The 17,402-nt window shown below is 53.5% G+C and overlaps 2 protein-coding genes across 10 annotated transcripts in view; one reads left to right on the top strand and one right to left on the bottom strand.

Moving 5' to 3' along the window:
* RAD54L2 (RAD54 like 2) overlaps positions 1-16,292 on the top strand; it is a 75,023-nt gene extending 58,731 nt beyond the window's left edge. For 2 of the 4 annotated variants that reach the window (XM_080387473.1, XM_080387475.1), the window contains 13 exons: positions 480-822; positions 2,493-2,670; positions 3,270-3,521; positions 4,115-4,233; positions 4,543-4,658; positions 5,670-5,769; positions 6,109-6,314; positions 7,574-7,749; positions 8,510-8,706; positions 8,823-9,019; positions 9,496-9,585; positions 10,119-10,223; positions 10,443-12,629. In XM_080387473.1, the coding sequence (XP_080243599.1) occupies positions 480-822; positions 2,493-2,670; positions 3,270-3,521; positions 4,115-4,233; positions 4,543-4,658; positions 5,670-5,769; positions 6,109-6,314; positions 7,574-7,749; positions 8,510-8,706; positions 8,823-9,019; positions 9,496-9,585; positions 10,119-10,223; positions 10,443-11,431 (3,068 nt within the window). In that variant the 3' untranslated portion in view covers positions 11,432-12,629. Of the gene's footprint in view, positions 1-479; positions 823-2,492; positions 2,671-3,269; positions 3,522-4,114; positions 4,234-4,542; positions 4,659-5,669; positions 5,770-6,108; positions 6,315-7,573; positions 7,750-8,509; positions 8,707-8,822; positions 9,020-9,495; positions 9,586-10,118; positions 10,224-10,442; positions 12,630-13,589 lie in introns of those variants that run through there. The other 2 variants (XM_080387476.1, XM_080387474.1) reach the window with 2 other exon arrangements.
* Positions 16,207-17,402, bottom strand: part of LOC308063894 (semaphorin-3D-like) — a 28,837-nt gene continuing 27,641 nt past the window's right edge. For all 6 annotated transcript variants that reach the window (XM_080387501.1, XM_080387502.1, XM_080387506.1 and 3 more), the window contains one exon: positions 16,207-17,360. In XM_080387501.1, coding sequence (XP_080243627.1) covers positions 16,944-17,360 — 417 coding nt within the window. In that variant the 3' untranslated portion in view covers positions 16,207-16,943. The remainder of the gene's footprint in view (positions 17,361-17,402) is intronic.

The raw sequence follows: 17,402 nt of genomic DNA on the forward strand, positions 1-17,402 counted from the left end.
CTCTGGCAGCACAGGGAAACAACCTATAACTTGCTTTTTAGCATCTCTGACATGATCAAACTTTGCTGGGCAGGACTGTGTCTTTGGAGACAGAAAGTTGTTGAGCTTTGGCTGAGTCTTCCATTTCTGGCAATAGCTGCAAGTGAGCATGGAAGTCAATACACTGAACCTGGGGATTTGTCTCTGTGAGATTTGCCAGTCCGATCTGATGCAAGACACCCAACTTGATGCAATGCAGGTCATTGAGCAGAAATCAAGGGACGGTCGTGCCTGATCATTACCACAGTATGCTAAATTTGAGCTAGTGTCTAGTCACATTTGATTTCCTGAATCAGCCCTGCTCTCTGCCACCCATGAATACTGCTTTTTTTGTCTTTCAGAACTACCCTTCTTTTTCTGTTTGTGAAGTTGGTGACCATATAAAAGCAGCACTTTGTCTTATTCATCTCTAACTAACACTTAATGTTCCTTGTCCTCAGGGATTGAGAAAGCTTTGTCTCGCCCTGGCCCAGATGTGGTTATTTGTGATGAGGGACACCGGATAAAGAACTGCCACGCCAGCACTTCGCAGGCCCTGAAGAACATCCGCTCCCGCCGGCGGGTGGTGCTGACAGGCTACCCGCTCCAGAACAACCTTATTGAATATTGGTGCATGGTAGACTTCGTCCGACCTGACTTTTTAGGCTCGCGGCAGGAATTCAGCAACATGTTTGAGCGCCCTATCCTGAACGGGCAGTGTATTGACAGCACCCCTCAAGATGTCCGTCTCATGAGGTATCGCAGTCATGTCCTGCATAGCCTGCTGGAAGGCTTTGTGCAGCGGTGAGTCCAGAAGGAGTTCTTAACGGTGCTCCTTCATCCCAAATTAGGCTGCTTGTTTGCTGGGTTTATGCAGTACAGCTGAATCTTGCTGCCCTATGGAATCATTTAGGTTGGAAAAGACCCTTAAGGTCATGGAGTCTGTTAACCTTACACTACCAAGTCCACTGCTAAACCAAGTCCCTAAGTACCGCATCTACACATCTTTTAAACACCTCCAGGGATGGTGACTCCACCACCTCCCTGGGCAGCCTGCTCCAATGCTTGACCACCCTTTTGGTGAAGCGTTTTTCCTGATGTCCAATCTAAACCTTCCCTGAAGCAACTTGAGGCTGTTTCCTCTCATCCCGTCACTTGTTACCTGGGAAAAGACACCAACAAGCCACCTCATTACAACCTCCTTTCAGGTAGTTGTGGAGAGCAATAGCGTCTCTCCTCAGCCTCCTTTCCTCCAGACTAAGAAGCCCCCGTTCCCTCAGCCACTCCTCACAGGACTTGTTCTCTAGACCCTTCCTCAGCTCCATTGTCCTCCTCCTCGACACGCTCCAGCCCCTCAATGTCTGTCTTGCAGTGAGGGGCCCAAAACCCAACACAGGATTCGCCGTGTGGCCGCACCAGTGCCGAGCGCAGGGGGACGGTCACTGCCCTGGTCCTGCTGGCCACACTGTTTCAGATACCAGCCAGGATGCTGTTGGCCTCCCTGGCCACCTGGGCACAGTGCCAGCTCGTGTTCAGCCGGCCATCGACCAGCACCCCCAGACCCTTTCCTGCCAGGCAGCTTCCCAGCCCCCTGCCCGAGCCTGCGGCGCTGCGGGGGGTTGTTGTGACCCAGCTGCAGCACCCACCGCTGAGCCTTGTTCAGCCTCACGCGGTTGGCCTCAGCCCATCGGTCCAGATTCTTATAGGCTTGAGTTTTAAACGGATACCTTCTCAGTCCTTGTGGGAGGATCTTAAGCCTATCGAGAAGACCACAGATGAGATTCTTAGGTTATCAGCTCCATATTTCTCTCAGAATCTCTGTCTTGTCCAATCTGTCAACTGCAAAGTGGTCCTTATGGCTCTGTTTTGCCATGGAGGCAGAAGTAAAGTTGATTTGATTTGGTACCACAGGCTCTGATAATGGAGAGCAACACCTTCATACTGCACCAGAGTGAGCTCAGGTTTATTTTGGTGTCTTAATAGTTAATTTGAATGTGCACTTTTTGACATCTTCTACCCAAGGATTTGAAAGTGTTTCATGAACCCTCAGTTATGGAAAGTGACAGTGTCTCTACCGCTCTGGAAACAAATCAACTTTGTTTCTCAGATGAGGGTTCTAAGATGCTGGGCCAGTGATTTGGATGGAGAGTCTTAGTCATTGGCAGAATTAAAAGAGACCTCAGGTCTTGTTTCTTTTTTTCCAGCTGCCATGGAAAACAGGGCTTTCATCACTCTCCTAACACTGTGACCTGTGCTAGAAGATTGTAACATTTGAGATCTCTGTAATTGTGCTTATAGTTGGTATTTGGCTGCTTGGAAGTGCCATACGTTAGAGAAGCATGCAGCTAGAGGTCTTTTTCCTTGCAGCCAGGTGGGCCAGAAGTCAAAATCTTACCCTACAGGCAGCGGCAGAGAGATCAGGTTGGGAAATTCCCTTCCCTCTGTTTATCTCTCTTTCTTTATTTCCTCCACAGGCGAGGCCACAATGTGCTGAAGGTTCAGCTCCCATATAAGGAAGAACATGTCATTTTGGTACGTCTGTCAAAGATCCAGCGGGCCCTTTATACAGAGTTCATGAACAGATTCCGAGATGCAGGCAACAGTGGCTGGCTGGGACTGAACCCACTCAAAGCTTTCTGCGTCTGCTGTAAGGTAGGTTTTGGCAGAAATCACAAAGAAATATTCTATTATATAAGGGAAGGGCAGGAATATGAGTCAAAACAGGAGGTGAAAGTATGGCTGGCCAGGCACACCTTGTTTCCCCAGAGTGCCCTGCAATGGCCCAGCAGAAGAATTATCCCCACTTCCAGAACTGGGGTGCAGTGATGTTAAACGTCTTTCAAATTCATGCAAGAAACCTGCAGCCGTCAGCTCAACCAGTACTGGGCTGGTGTCTTAACCATTTACCTGCTGCAATGCGAACAAGCAGCTTCCTCTGCATTTGTGCTGTGTGGGGTGCACCGTGACCTTCTGGTTTGTTCTCAGGGAAAGAATTTGGCATTTTTGAAGTCAGGAGAGCCTTAAGACTGTTTATATCTTGTGTCATGGCAGTCATGTTTTCTGTTTTCACTGCCTTAATGCAGTCAGACTGTTGTTTTCTGTAGAACCTTGTAGTTCTGTGTGGGGAGGATGAGGACACGATTGAAGTATTCATTCTTTCTTTTGAGTAGCTGGGGGGGCTTTCAGTCCACAATCATTGGGGAGCAGCAGGCCAGCGCAGGCCTAACCACTTTCTTTTCTTACCCCTTCAGATCTGGAACCATCCAGATGTGTTGTATGAAGCTCTGCAAAAGGAGAATCTGGCAAATGAGCAGGATTTGGATGTGGATGACCTTGGCACAGCAAGTACTAATTCCCGCTGCCAGCCTCAGGGAATTAAAGTCAAAACAGAGAGTAATGCTTTGCCATCACCAGTTGGAGAAGCTACCAATAGCAAGTTCCTCCAGAGTGTTGGCTTCAACCCTTTCCAGGAGAGAGCAAATCAGGTCGTTACTTATGAGTGGGTGAGTACCACTGCTGGTGGAGACTTACAATAAACGTAAGCTAAGTACTTACTCTGAAAGACTGTACCTCTGTTAGGTACAATTTTCTGAAGTAGAGCAAAGAAAAGACTCTTCTGTTCAAAAGTTGGGCATTTCTCTTACATTTTCTCTGCCACAGAGCATCTTGATAAGTATGCCTGCATGGTGCTGGGCAGGGGTTTTGGGACTCTTGTGAGGCAGGGATGCAGGCGGCACTCTTTGATACCATTGTTTTCATCTGACCAAAAAGGCTGGGGACTTTGTTATTCTAAAAAATGTGTTAGGGTGAAGTTTAATCTAGGTAAGGTGGTGGTAAATCTAGTGGGCTGGAGGAGAGGTGTTGAGATAAAGAGTCGCAAGAGGTTAAGAGGATTCATCCCTACTCCAAGAAATTTGTAATTTGGAGCTTCTGGAATGGGAGGTAGCACAGTAGTTGGGAGTAACATTGTCACCTTAAGCAACTGGATGTATATAACCTCTCTGCACTGACGTATTTCTCTCACCTTGAGACAGGATTGTTGAACTAAACAGGGAATGAGCAACTCCACCTGTAATAGTGTCCCGTTTCTCGGTAGGCCAAAGACATCTTGTGTGATTACCAGACAGGAGTCTTGGAGAACTCACCCAAGATGGTGTTACTGTTCCACCTAATCGAGGAAAGTGTGAAGCTTGGAGACAAGATCTTGGTCTTCAGGTAAGCAAAGTGTCAACAGCTGATCCTACAGTCACTAAATGCTGGAGTAGTTGGACCCCTCCTGGTACTAGGAGGTTGTTACACACAGTGAATGGTGTGGCAGTTCCCCTTTTCTCCTTTATTGTATGAGATTCTGGTTTTCCTTCATGGATTTCATACTTCTGCCACTATCAAGTTTACTAGTGAGAGGTGTGCTGCCACAAACAGGGTTTGACAGCCATCAGTGCTGTCATGGTTGGGGAAGAGTTCTGATACTCCACTTGTGCTGCTGTGGGGGCTTTCTCCTGAACAAAGATCTTGGTTTTGCAGCCAGAGCTTGTCCACCTTATCTGTCATTGAAGAATTTTTGGCAAAGAGACCGATGCCGAGTCCTCCAGGCTCAGATGGAGGAGTTCACAACTGGGTCCGAAACATCAACTATTACAGTGAGTGCAGCCAATCCTCCTCTCTTTTAGTGTGACACTGTTTGATCCTCTGTGACGGACTAATTCCTGGAAGTCACCCACCATCATCTTGTAGTTGTCCCTGGGTGTGAAAATGCTCTTCTGATGAGGCCTTATTCAGATTGTTCTTACTTTAGTTGCTTGGGAAGACAGTGTCAGTGTGACAGCAACTAACTGATAATTTCTAAATCCTCTTTTTGACATCTTTCTTAGAAGGTGTTAGACATCTTTAACATCTCACTTACACACTAGTGCTTTTTCCAGTTGTAAAAGATACTTCTTGCTTCCTGTTTGGCTATTTTTTAGATCTTGCTTCCCAAACCAGAATCACTGTGGAATGCTTTCACTAGCTAGAGGCTGTGAGTTCCTCCTTCCCTCTTTCCCAGCTTTAAGTCTTGTTCTGGCATGGGTTGTTGCTTTGTGTGGCTACTTTACAGGCCAGGACTAAGAGGAGCAGTGTATATGGTGTTCCTGATTTTTGCAGAGCTGCTGGAAGAGAGCTGCTGCCCAGGAACAGAGACATGACACCCACCTGCACTCCTTCAGACCAGTACTCTCTGTGCTTAGATCCAGTCTATGGGGTTTTGCCAGAGGCTTTCACAATTTTGTTTCGCTTAGTTCCTTGAACTTCCAGCATACAGGAGGACTTTGTTCCTGCTGCTCTTCTTGCTGTCCATCTTGCCTAATACAGAGCCTTAATGGGCTAGGTGTGTTGTAGCACTCCCAGTCCTGGCCTTGCCAAGCTTGAGTAATGTTTCGCTTGGTCTTTCAGTTGAACAAATCCCAACCTGGCTGGCTGTTTTGCATCTGCCTGGCTGGGCAAATTAGAGGTACAGAGTGGTCCAGTTGAGGTCCTGGAGTATGTAACTTGAGGAAATAACTGAGAATTAGTTGGGAGCCAGTTATAAAGCTGTGTTTAGGAAGTGGGTTTGTTCTGATAGGATTCCCCCAAACGTACAGAGTTTTTAAATGTGTCTTTAATTTCATTCTCAGGACTGGATGGTAGCACCTCTGCCTCGGAAAGGGAACGTCTGATTAATCAGTTCAATGATCCCAGCAACACCTCTGTTTGGCTCTTCCTTTTGTCCACACGGTAAGTTGGCTGGAGCAGAAAGGCACAGTGGAGGACTCAGACTGATGCTCTGTGTGCACATGGGTTTTCAGTTCTTCCTTTGTAACATGCTCTCAAGACTTTGGGATGATAGTGCCATCTGCTTCTGAATTCCCTAGGGGTGTAAGGATTTTAGTCTTAGTCCTCTGCAACAACAGAAAAACAGTCTTGGAAACCAAACGTGGGCTTTGAAGTTGCCTGTATGACTGGAGGGAACTTTCCATAGACACTTCATGGATTCTTGGCTGTGGTGATTGTCCCTGCCTAGAAGCTTTGAAAATTGGCCAAGGCAGCAATTTGAAATTTGCCTTTAATTTCCAGTGCTGGGTGTTTGGGTGTCAACCTCATTGGAGCAAACAGAGTGGTGGTGTTTGACGCTTCTTGGAACCCGTGCCATGACGCCCAGGCTGTGTGCCGAGTGTATCGCTACGGGCAGAAGAAGCCATGCCACATTTACAGGCTGGTTTCTGATTACACCCTTGAGAAGAAGATCTATGACCGTCAAATCTCCAAGCAGGGCATGTCAGGTAAGCGTGGGTGGACATGACACTCCACTCTTGGCTTTCACTCCTTTTAGCTCCTTTAAGTCCTGTTTCTGTGGTTTTCATAACTTCTTTTTTTTAAGGTTGAAAACTGGACAGCCAAAGAAGTGACAGAGACACTGTCCTAGGGCTGTTTGATGTTTATGAGTTTGCAGTGACATGGCATCCTATAAGAAATTCATGACAGAGCAGCAGGGGTTGTAGAGCCAGCAACCAGTCCAGTGCAGTGCTACCTACCTTCCCTGCTACTCTCCTGGCTGCTACAACAAACTGGAGACTTGGGGGGTGGTCTTCTTGCTTTCCTCTGTGCCTGGGCATTCTTTATCTTAAATTGGGCACTGCTTATTAGATAGCTATGTACCTCCATTTCTCCAGCACAAAGAGAAGGAGAATATCTGAATTAAAACATATATTGATATCTTTGACTGATAGTGCTTGCTCAGTAGCCAAGAATAATAAATTCATTCCAGTTCTGACCTGCCCTTGTACTAAAAGTGACTTTTGTCTGGCTTGTGCCAACTGTCAAGCTGCTCTCGTAGAGCATGCAGCTGAAGGTTGGGGTGACCCAAAAAGAGTTCTGCTGCCTGTGTCCCGTGTCTCGAAACTCAACTCCAGAGACAGCAGCCCAATTTGATCAGCTCAGTATGCTGTCTTGCACTTGAGGTGGAGTCCCCTGGTAGCTGGCCTGGCTCCAAGAAGAATCCTGGGTATAGATCTTTTCTCCATGTGCTCCCATTTGCCCCGTGTGCAGGAGGAAACATCCAAGGAAAACTTACATGCTTTTGTAAGTGAGGGACTGTGGCTACTTTTCTGAGCTCTTGACTTGAGTTCTGTACATTTCAGCATCTGGTTAATAACTTGAGCCTCTCTGGTGGGATTTGTGGGAGGGCACATGCTGATGTGGCTGCAGTTCTGTCCCAGGACCTGTATGGTTTTGGCCTTGCAATGCGAGATGGGACACCGTCTGTAATTGGCTTCATGTTCCTGCACGCCGGGAGCTCAGTGACCTGCGCTGTGTCGCTGTGTGATCTGGAGCACAAGGCATTTGTCAGTCTGACTCGGTCAAACAGGCTCATCTCTGAGCATGACTGATGATTTTTTTCTCCCTGCCCTGACATTTACAGAAAGCTTCTGAGGATCGTGCAGATTGCAAGGAAGGAGCTCTATTAGGACCGGAGTGTAGGAGGGGCAGCAGGCCTATCTCTTCCCTTCTCTGCTCACTCTGTTCCATCTCTTTTTTTCAGATCGGGTGGTGGATGATCTGAATCCAGTGCTGAACTTCACCCGACGGGAGGTGGAGAACCTGCTGCATTTTGTGGAAGAGGAATCTGACCCTGCTCAGCTCTCCCTCAATCCAAGCAAGATGAAGGAGTCTGTTCTACAATTAGCCTGTCTCAAGTATCCTCACCTCATCACCAAGGTAAGACCAACCTGCTTCCTTGCTGGCACAGCGCTGTACAGGCAGGAATAGGTTTGGAGGGGTCTGGCTCTGTGATGGGGACGTAGTGACAAGGACGACGCATCTGTGTGCCGGTGGGAATAGGTAAAAAGTCTTCTACAGAGGGCCCTAAGAGCCCTGCCCTTCCCTGCAATATCATCTACACATTTAGAGCCACTTCTGTCCCGGGCAGGTTTGGGGACAGGTTGTAGGTCATCCCTTTCTTCAGCTTGGTGTTGGGCAGGAAGGTGGCAGTGGCATATCCCGGTTTGCTGCCAGCTCTCCTCCTGGGGTGGCCTTAAAACACAGCTGGGGCAGCCAGCGCTTGCCTGTGTTGTCAGGGGTTTCACTGGTAGTGTGGTGCTGCAGGGTGGCCTGTGGCTGGGTCCCGTGGGGCTCTGGTGGCTGCCGGCCACCTCGGCAGGCTCCGCGCTTGCACCCGGCCTGGCCTTTGGCTCGTGGGTTTTGCTGTGCACTGCTGGTAAGTGATGGCCTTGGCTGGGCAGGCTTAGTGATGGTGAGCGATGGCTTTAGCTGACTGTCGCTGTTACAGCCGAGCCTTGGTCACATCCGCAGCATTGCCACACGTGTGCCCTGCCACAACCAGCTGTGCCTCCCAGCTCCCCTGCTCCAGCCTGGGATGGCGGCAGCACTGGTGCAGGGGCCAGTGGTGCCATTCGGGGCATGTTGGTTCGCCCTTGTGGTACGTTGGTGTCAAACCCCCGGTGCTGTGGGGTTGCAGGAGCCTTTTCAGCACGAGTCGCTGCTGATCGACCGGAAGGAGCACAAGCTGACCAAGGCAGAGAAGAAAGCAGCCAAGAAGAGCTATGAGGAGGAAAAGCGAGCATCCGTCCCCTACACCCGGCCGTCCTACGCACAGTATTACCCAGCCAGTGACCAGAGTCTGACGAGCATCCCTGCCTTTAGCCAGAGGAACTGGTGAGCACCTGCCTCTTCCTCTTCTGCCCGTGCTGCAGATGTGAAATGAGGGGGCAGGGGATGCTTAGCCGTGTCAGTGCAGGCACTGCACTTTCCTCCCTCCTCTCTCTCACTAGGCGACCAGCCCTGAAGGGTGAGGACAAGCCGGTGGCAAGCGTCCGCCCAGTTCAATCCACCCCCATTCCTATGATGCCCCGACATGTTCCCATGGGCAGTGCAGGATCAACTTCAAGTTCCAACCCTGCTGTCAACTTCCCCATCAACTATCTACAGCGAGCTGGTGTCTTTGTGCAGAAAATTGTCACCACCACAGGTGAGTTGCTGATCCTCACAGCAGTTGAATTGCGATGCCCATGGTGAACTGAGGAGCAGGATGAGATGTTGATGCCCACATGAGCTGTGGGGGAAGATGGGCATCAGAGCCACTGATACTGACTCTCTGCATTTGAGTGGTTCCCCTGTACCTGGAGGACTTTCCCTGCAGGTGTGCAAGTGGCATGGCCCCCCTGGTGGGTTGTTAGGAGTGAACTTCCCATGAGAGGGACTGTGATACTGTCCATGTTGGGACAGGGTAGATGCTGTGCCAGAGTAGTGTGGCTTTTGCTTGCTTGCAGCGTCTGCCGTCTTCCTGTGCTGCTCAGAAATAAACCCAGGGTTTGATTCTAGCACAGTGCATAGGAGAGACAACTGCACTGCAAGTAAAGGGGTTCTGTGGTGCACCTCCCTGCTCCTGACTGTGGCTGGCATGTAATTTCATGAACGCTGATCTGTTTCTTCCCACACTGCCAGATATTGTGATTCCGGGTACAAACACATCCACTGATGTACAGGCAAGGATCAGTGCTGGTGAGAGCATCCACATCATCCGAGGGACAAAAGGTAGGTGTCTCTGTCTTGGTAAGACTTGTGGTTAGGGTCCTAGCCAATGCTAATTAACAAAGAAAAGGATGTAAAAGCATGAATCAGTTCTTTAAGAGGAAAAGAAACAGGAAGGAGAGGAGATCTGGACTTCGCAGTGGCTCGGTTGCAGCCCATGCTTTGGGTGTGCTGTTGTAGCTGATGCTTCAGGGCTATGGCAGCTGTGGCTGCTCCTGCCTCTGAAAGGAGCTGTTGAGCTTTGGCTGGGTGTCTCATTCTCACAGTGTTCACTGCATGTACTGGGGCAGCCAAACACTTCCTGGTGCTCCCAGAGCAAACTTAGTCCCAAGCTCCATGTTTCCCACCAGCAGCACACTGGGAGGGGGTGAGCTCCAGCGCAGGAAAACTGGAAGGGTGGAAGTGAGGAGTGAAGAAGGGGGCAGAAGCTCATGCAGGCTGGCCTTATGCAGCACTGCTGTCCTGTTCCTGCCTGGGCAGCCTTGCGGGCTCGTGGATCCAGAGTCCTAAACTGAGACTGGAAACTATGAATGAAGTTGTTCTTCCAGGGACATATATCCGGACCAGTGACGGGCGGATTTTTGCTATCCGGACCACTGGGAAGCCAAAGGGCAATGAAGACCGTCGGACAGCCGCCTCAGGTAGGGGCCTGTGAGCACAGTGTGAGGCTTGCTCATGTGCTTTCCTACCTGAGTGTCTGGGGCAGTGCTCCCTGGTCACGTTCCATCGTGCCTGTGTTCAGAGCTGACCCCACAATCTTCCCATGATATCCCCACCTTCTTTTCCACTGTTGCCTCTTTGGCTCCCGGTTTTTTCTCCATGGTTTGTCTTTTTCACCGGCTCCATCTCTTTGTTTCCAGGCTCCCAGAGCTCTTCACTGGAGTCCACAAGCAATGGCAGACACAGTGCCTCATCACCGCAGCTCCCCAGCGCGGAGGAGCTCACTCGGCCCATATCCCCTGACAGCCCCGAGATCATCAGCGAGCTGCAGCAGTACGCAGAGGCAGCAGCTGCCCGGGAGTCCCGGCACAGCTCGCCCAGCACCAATGCAGCACAAGGCCACCCTGCCCGCACGGACAACGCACCCGGCTTGGCAGCCCGAGGAGCCGAGCAGCGTGTGGGGATTCACTGCATGGCTCCCTCTGCATCTTCAGCCCTGCCAGCCACCAGCCAGCACGCTGATGCCCACTCGGTGTTGGACTTACGGGGCAACAAGCGCAAGTCGACCTCGCCATCGGCTCCGGAGGAGCAAGCCCGCAGGCAGCAGAAGAAGCGCCAGTTGCCATCATCCGTGCAGCCGTACGAACACGGGTACCCCGTTTCTGGTGGGTTCGCCATGCCTCCTGTCTCTTTAAACCACAACCTAACCCATCCATTTGCCTCCCAACCAGGAAACTCCTTGTACATGGGCACTGGCTCCTCTTACTACCAGCTGCCCAATTTACTCCCAGACCCTCATCTGGTGTTCCCTGTGACTACTGACCCTCTGCTGACAGCCGGCACCGCCAGCTCTTCTGCTGCTACCTCAGCCACCGCCAGCGTCCCCCCATTCATGCTAAACCCTTCTCTGACAGGGGTGCTGCCCAATTACTCGCTTCCCTTCACACAGTCACTCCTGCCTGAGCCCAGGATGTTTGCTCCTTTCCCAGCCCCTGTCTTGCCCAGCAGCCTTCCCAGGAGCATGGCATCTGCCTACCCTGGCTACATGTCCCCTCACTCGGGCTACCCGGCTGGGGGCCTCCTTCGGTCCCAGGTGCCTCAGTTTGAACCCCAGGAGGTCCCAGAGGTGGGATGCAGCTCTAATGACGAGGACAAAGACGACGATGTTATAGAGATCACAGGGAAATAATGGGCCCAGCTCCTGCTCAGTCTCAGCTCCGCCAGGAGAAAAAAGTTGCAGGACCTTTTTGGGAGTCAGGATTTCCCCTCTGGGCCACGGCAGCGGGTGGAGAAGGATGCAAAGGGTGTGGTGTGGGGGTTGTTTTGTTCTTTTTGTTTTGTTTTGTTGGTTTTTAGCTGTCAAGGATCTGAATGGTATTGGGGGCTGGGAGATGGGAGGGGGTGCAGAGTGGACCTGCAAGGGCTGGGGGAGCGAGAGCCGGGGCAGGAGGGCAGCAGCAATGCAAACCATAGGAGTGCCTCCCTCCCACACTCCGTCTGTCTGTCTGTCTCTGTTCTCTGTCTTGTCTGGAAGGGGGAGGCTCGGTGTTGCGCATCCCTGTCCTCAGGCCTGGAGGCACAGGCTTGACTACTGGCAGGGCCGAGCTCCCTCTCACATGAACTGCCTTATCTGTGAACTTCTCTCGCTCTGGGAGGTGTGGGCCAGGGGGTGACTCCCACAGAGGTTGGGGACAAGGTGTTTTTAATGGGGAGGGAGTTGGGGTGAGGGGGGGCTTCTATGTCGTGTATGTTGGGATGGGGGGGATTGATGTTAAAAACAAAAAAAAGAAAAAAAAAGAAAGAAACAAAACACCCCACAAACGATTTGTCATCCTCTTCAAATTTACATGAAAGCAGTGTGAGGGCTCCAGGCAGGCTCCTGCTGCAGAGAGGAGGGCAGGGCTCTGGCAGGGGCCTCCCCGGGCCCTTCTAGAGGGTTCTGTCCTCCCCTGGGCCCTTCTGGAGGGTCCTGTGCAAGGTAGGTTGGTCCTGTGGTGCCAAGAGCTCTGTGTGCCAGATGAGTGGAGCAATCCTGGCCATCTCAGGGGCTGTCGGAGGGGAATCCTGGTGACTCCCCAGCTCCATGGCTCTGCCAGGCTGTGTGAAGGCCACGTCTCACCCCACCGTGGCCCACCAGGTCCAGGGGTAGGTGGGCTCACTGCTGCTTCTGAACAGCGCCAGGCAGTGGAGAAGGTGGGGAGAGGGGACACTGGACCCAGTGCCGGTTGCTGTTGAATCTGTGATTGGAGCAACTTCCCCCTGCACAGTATCTCTACATTAATTTATTTCATGAAGGCATAATATTTATTGTTTGGGAGACTCTTTCTTTCTACTTTTAAATTAATTTCCGTATTAAAAGAAATAAAATGCTGGCCTCCATCATGCGACAGTTGCTTGTTGGGTTGTCTGTGTGGAGAGAAGCAGCTGGTTGACCAAAGCATAGCCTAGAAGCAGGGCCAGCTACAGAGGTTGCCCGTAGCTGACCCATGTTGTGTTGGCTGGATGTGGCCCATGGAGGGATTGTGCCAGAGCAGGGGGGAGCTGCTCCGGGTGTTCTGCAGCAGCCGGAGGGAGGATGGAGTCCTCTTATGTTGGGGCAGGTGGAGGAGTACACGTAGAAGCCTCCTGTGCTCATTCCCAGTGAGGAGCAAGGCTGTGAGGTGTGCGGAGTTGGGGGAAGCACCTTTCCCCACGCAGGGAGTGGTGCTCAGCCCAGCCCTGCTGTGCCACGGGCGTGCAGAGCCCTGGCCCCGACGGCGAGCGTGCTGGTTGCTTGCCGCGGTGCCGGGGCTCCTGAGCGGAGGCTGGGCGACCCAGCGCAGCTGGACTTGGCGTGTGTGACTCTGTGTGTGAACGTGGTAGGACCGAGACTTGAAATTCAGGAACCGCTGCGTCACATCTGGGTGTCGCCAGGCAGGAGATATGCTCGCCCATGTGGGATGTCCCTGGAGCATGGCTGGGACCTTGGAGCAGTGGTAGCTTGTAGGGGACCCCTCGGGCCGTGGAAGCTGCAGTCACTGGTGTTTAGTAGGACCAACGAGGTGTAGGAAAGGGCAGAAAGGGCAGGATGTCCTGACATCCTCAGTCAAAGGGGTGCTGGAAGATGGGGACTCCCTTCCTGAGAGAGAGGGGGGGAGGGGGTGTGTGCACGTGTGTGTTACAAAAACATAATAAAAAAAATGTTATGGGGCTTTCCTAGTGTCTTTCTCTGTTTAATGGACATTGTCAAACATAACCACACCATTCATAGAAGCCTTAGATCAACAGTTTAGCTATGCAAATTATTTTAATTATTTTTTAAAAAAAACAAACATTAAAATAGTGCTTTCTTCTTTAACATATCCTAGGAGTTGAAAACCGAGGGGTTCTGAGCAAACTGCTGGACAACTTGTCTTTGGATGCACCATGGAAATAAAAATCAAACCCCCCCACAAAAGTAACAAAGCAAATTAACTGATGGTGTTCATGCAAGTTTCTCCAAAGACTTGACAGTGCTGCATCTGTGAGTCATGCCCTCCTGTGCTCTGTGTGTCCACCTCATGCACAACCCTGTGACACTGATTGTATGACGAGCTTGCCCAGATGTCCGTTGCATCCCTGTGAGGCTGTCAGTTTTCCGGTGGATTTGGGGAATGGACCTAGGCGCAAGGGCCTTCCTTGTCGAGAGTAGCAAGTGTTGAGACCTGTGGGCGTGTGTGGGAGGCCGGAGCACGAGCAGACCCTCACCAGAGCCCTGCCACAGCCCCGGGCCTCACTGGTGGTGGTCAGGGTAGTGGGGTTCATCTGAGGGATCCTCCCCGGTCCTCTCTGAGCGGGGCTTTGCTGTGGCTCTGTGCTGGGACAAGGCATGAAGGTTTGGCTGGGGGCAGTCAGCACTGCGGCTCTGGCTGCGGTGCCGGTGGCTGCGTGCTGTTCTCTCTGCTCCTTGCCTCTCCAGGCGAGCACCCGGGGCTTCCTGAGCAGGCCCTGGCGCACCCCCATGCTGCTGCCTGACGTCCTCCCGGGGTTCCCGGCGTAGCCTGAGCCCTGTGGCCGCAGGGGCTGGAGGTGACGGTGCTTGGCTGTGGCAGGGCGCGTGCTCCGTGCCGCAGGCTGGCCGATAACCTCCTGGCACCCGGGCATGGTGCGAAGGCTCTCCTGGCTCCTGTGTAGCGGTAGCAGCTCGGAGACCCCTCACCACCCTCCCGTGGTGCACCCCCAGACGCCACCTGTTGCGAGGGGCTTCCTCTCGCTGACCGATGTCCGTGGCTCCGGGCAGCCACAGCACGGGGCCCCAGCATAGGCAGCGCCTGCGTGGAGCCCCAGCCGCCCTCCCTGAGCGCTGGGCACGGCGCCTCTGCCCCTACCAGCCCTGAGCAGCCCCGTAACGAGGGGCCGGGTCCCCTGGGCCCCATCAGAGCCTTGGCTGGGGGTGGTCACCGCAGGGCTCCCGTGGGCACTGGCAGCGGCTGGGGCTGCTCCGGGGCAGCTGGAGGCACCTGCTCTCCCACAGGGCTGTGGGAAGGGTTTCTGCCACCCCATGGGGGCACGAGGGCGTGTGGGTGATCCAGGGCCTTTCTGAGTGGGGGGATCTCTCCTGAGCCCTGAAGGTCCCCCATGGGGCTCCCTCTCCCCCGCAGCTGCCCTCCCCAGGCTTTTCTCCTCTTCAACACGTGGTTCTGCTGCCGAGGGTCCTGTCTCGGTTTCCCTGAGCCTGGAACAGGGGCTTTCCCTGCACGGGTTAAATTTTTCTTTTGCTGCTGAATTTCTGTCTCCAAATGACCGGAGAGAAGCAGAGAAGCAGCTGCCAGTTCGCAGCAGGGCTGCGGGTGACACCGAGGACAGCAGTGCAGGACACCCTGCTGGGGTGCTGGGACACTAAGGAACATTTCTGAGCAGCCCTGAGGCCAGGACAGAGCCCAGGGGCCTCGCTGGTGCCCAGCTGCCCTCTGTGCTGGTGCCCAGCTGCCCTCCGCGCTGGCGCCCAGCCCTCACCCTGCCCTTCGGTGGCAGGCAGAGCCGGGTGAGGGCCGGGTGCCACTGCTGGATGTAGTGCCGGGGGCACAGCGGGGGCTTGGCTGCCCTGTGCCCCAGTCACAGCGGTTTTGTTACCCACCCCCACCCCCTGGCACGGTGCTTGGGGGTTGTGGGGGGGCTGCAGGGTGGGGGCTACAGCCTGGCCTGTGCTGGGCAGGGTCCGCTGCACGTTGGCCTCCCGCGGTGCCTGGGAGGTTTGTGGGGTGGGTGCAGGTTCTCACAAAGCAAATATCCCGGCACGCAAAGGATGGGATTTCCACAGGGGCTTCCCAAGAAATAATGTGTATTTTGGCTTAATGATGTCAGTAAATGGCTGAATGCAAGAGAATCGCTGTTGGTTTGTGGGTGGTTTCCAGGCCAACAGGGACAACTACACCAAATACCTTCACAACTGGTGTTTCTCGCCACTCTGGGATGAATTTTATTAATCCAGCCCTGGAAGGACTGGAGGGGGGGGGGGGGCGGGCAAAGGTTAAAAGGGGAATATAGTCCAGCTAGATTACAGTGAGGTGATGGCTCCTTGAAACTGAGGGCAAGCGCTCCCTTTGAAGGGACGAGGATGTGAGTGCGGGAGAGCGACCTGCACCGCCTGCCCGAGCACCCCTGCGCCACCCTGCTGCCCGCGGCTGCCTTCGGGCTCCCACCCTGGTGGCACCCGGCTCGGAGCTGGAGTCTCTGGCAGATCCACGGCAGCCTGGAGGAATCCATCACTGAGTCTCGTTTTAGGTTTTCTGTTGGTTTGGGGGTTGGTTGTTGGGGGTTTTTTTATTTCTCTTTTCTTTTTTACTACCGCCTTAGTTTGTGGCCTGTCTTTTTGTGGTTGGAAAGAGGAGTATTACTAGCAGGGTGGGTTGGTCGGTTGGCCCCGCGCATGATCATGTGCTTCCCTCTTCTCTCTGTCAAACGGGATGTGCTCGCCTGATCTCCCAGAACAGAGACTTTGAACAATTTGTTGTTTATATGATGTATTTATTTTTACTTGTGTTTCATGTCATTTTTTTAAAAAATAATAAATTGTAAGTTGGTATAACTGCCTGTTGTTTCTCTCTCTTTTTTTTTTTTTGGTAAAATAAATGTCAAAATTTTAAAAAGTGGTGTGGTTTGAAGTGGATCAGAGCTGGGCTGGGCATGGGCACCTCTGCAAACCCCAGGCGCCGCAGAGCCAGAGCCCAGGCTCAGCCGGCAGCTGTGCCCCGCTGCCTCCGCCGGCGTTTGGGCTCTGGGGGCACCTCTGCAGCCGCCTGGGCGAGCACCCACCGGGGCACAGCGCGGCCGCGGCGAGGAGCCACGGGCGCCCATGGCAGGGCTGGACGCTGCCGGGTGTCAGAGCCCTTTGTCAGAGCTGGCCGTTTCCCTTCTCTGTCCTCCGCACCGATTATCGCTGCTGATAACAATCGTCATTAAGGGCCAGGGGAAAACAAGGAGAATAAATATTCTGCAGGGTGTAAATAGCTCGAAGTCTCGGAGAGCGGGCGCAGGCTGCGTGCCCTGCCCCCGGCGTGCCCTGTGGGGCACACGGCGAGGCAGCGGGGACCGGGGACAGGCAGGGTTTGAGGTAGTAACAGTGGCGCGTTTCCGCGTGGGAAGCCGAGAGGCTCCTCGGAGCTGCCCACGTGCGAGAAGGGCCCTGGAGAGACTCGAAGGGTCTCTGTGAGCTGTGGGTGGCCCCGGCCCCCCCTGCCCCCTCACAGGGGCCGGGGGTGCCTCCGCACCCGGCCGTTCTTGCTGTCCGGGGACGGGTGCTGCCACTTCGGGTGCCAGGCTTTCTGCCGCTGCCTTTCCTGGTGCCGCAGGGCGTTGCAGTAGACATCCAGGCTGGTGCCTGGCGCTCCCAGGGCCCGCGAGAAGCCCTTGTAACCTGGGTGCCGGTCAATCCGGGGCCGGGGGCTCTGGTGGGTCCCTCCTAGCTCGGCCCCCTTGCTCCGTTTGTAAGGTGGCACCTCCATGGCCTCGTGCCTGATGATGCGGAGGCTGTATCGGGTGAGGGGCCGGGAGAAGGAGCGCTCCACCGCCTGGCACTCGTAGGTGCCCGCATCCTCCCTCGCCAGCTGCCGGATCAGCAGCCCTTGCTCCAGCACCGAGAAGTGTCCGTTGTTCCTGACCTAGGCAAAGGCAGAGCACCATGAGTCAGTCCCCTGGGTACC

The sequence above is a fragment of the Falco punctatus genome (genome assembly GCF_963210335.1).
Source record: "Falco punctatus genome assembly, chromosome: 4".
Classification (NCBI taxonomy): Eukaryota; Metazoa; Chordata; class Aves; order Falconiformes; family Falconidae; genus Falco; species Falco punctatus.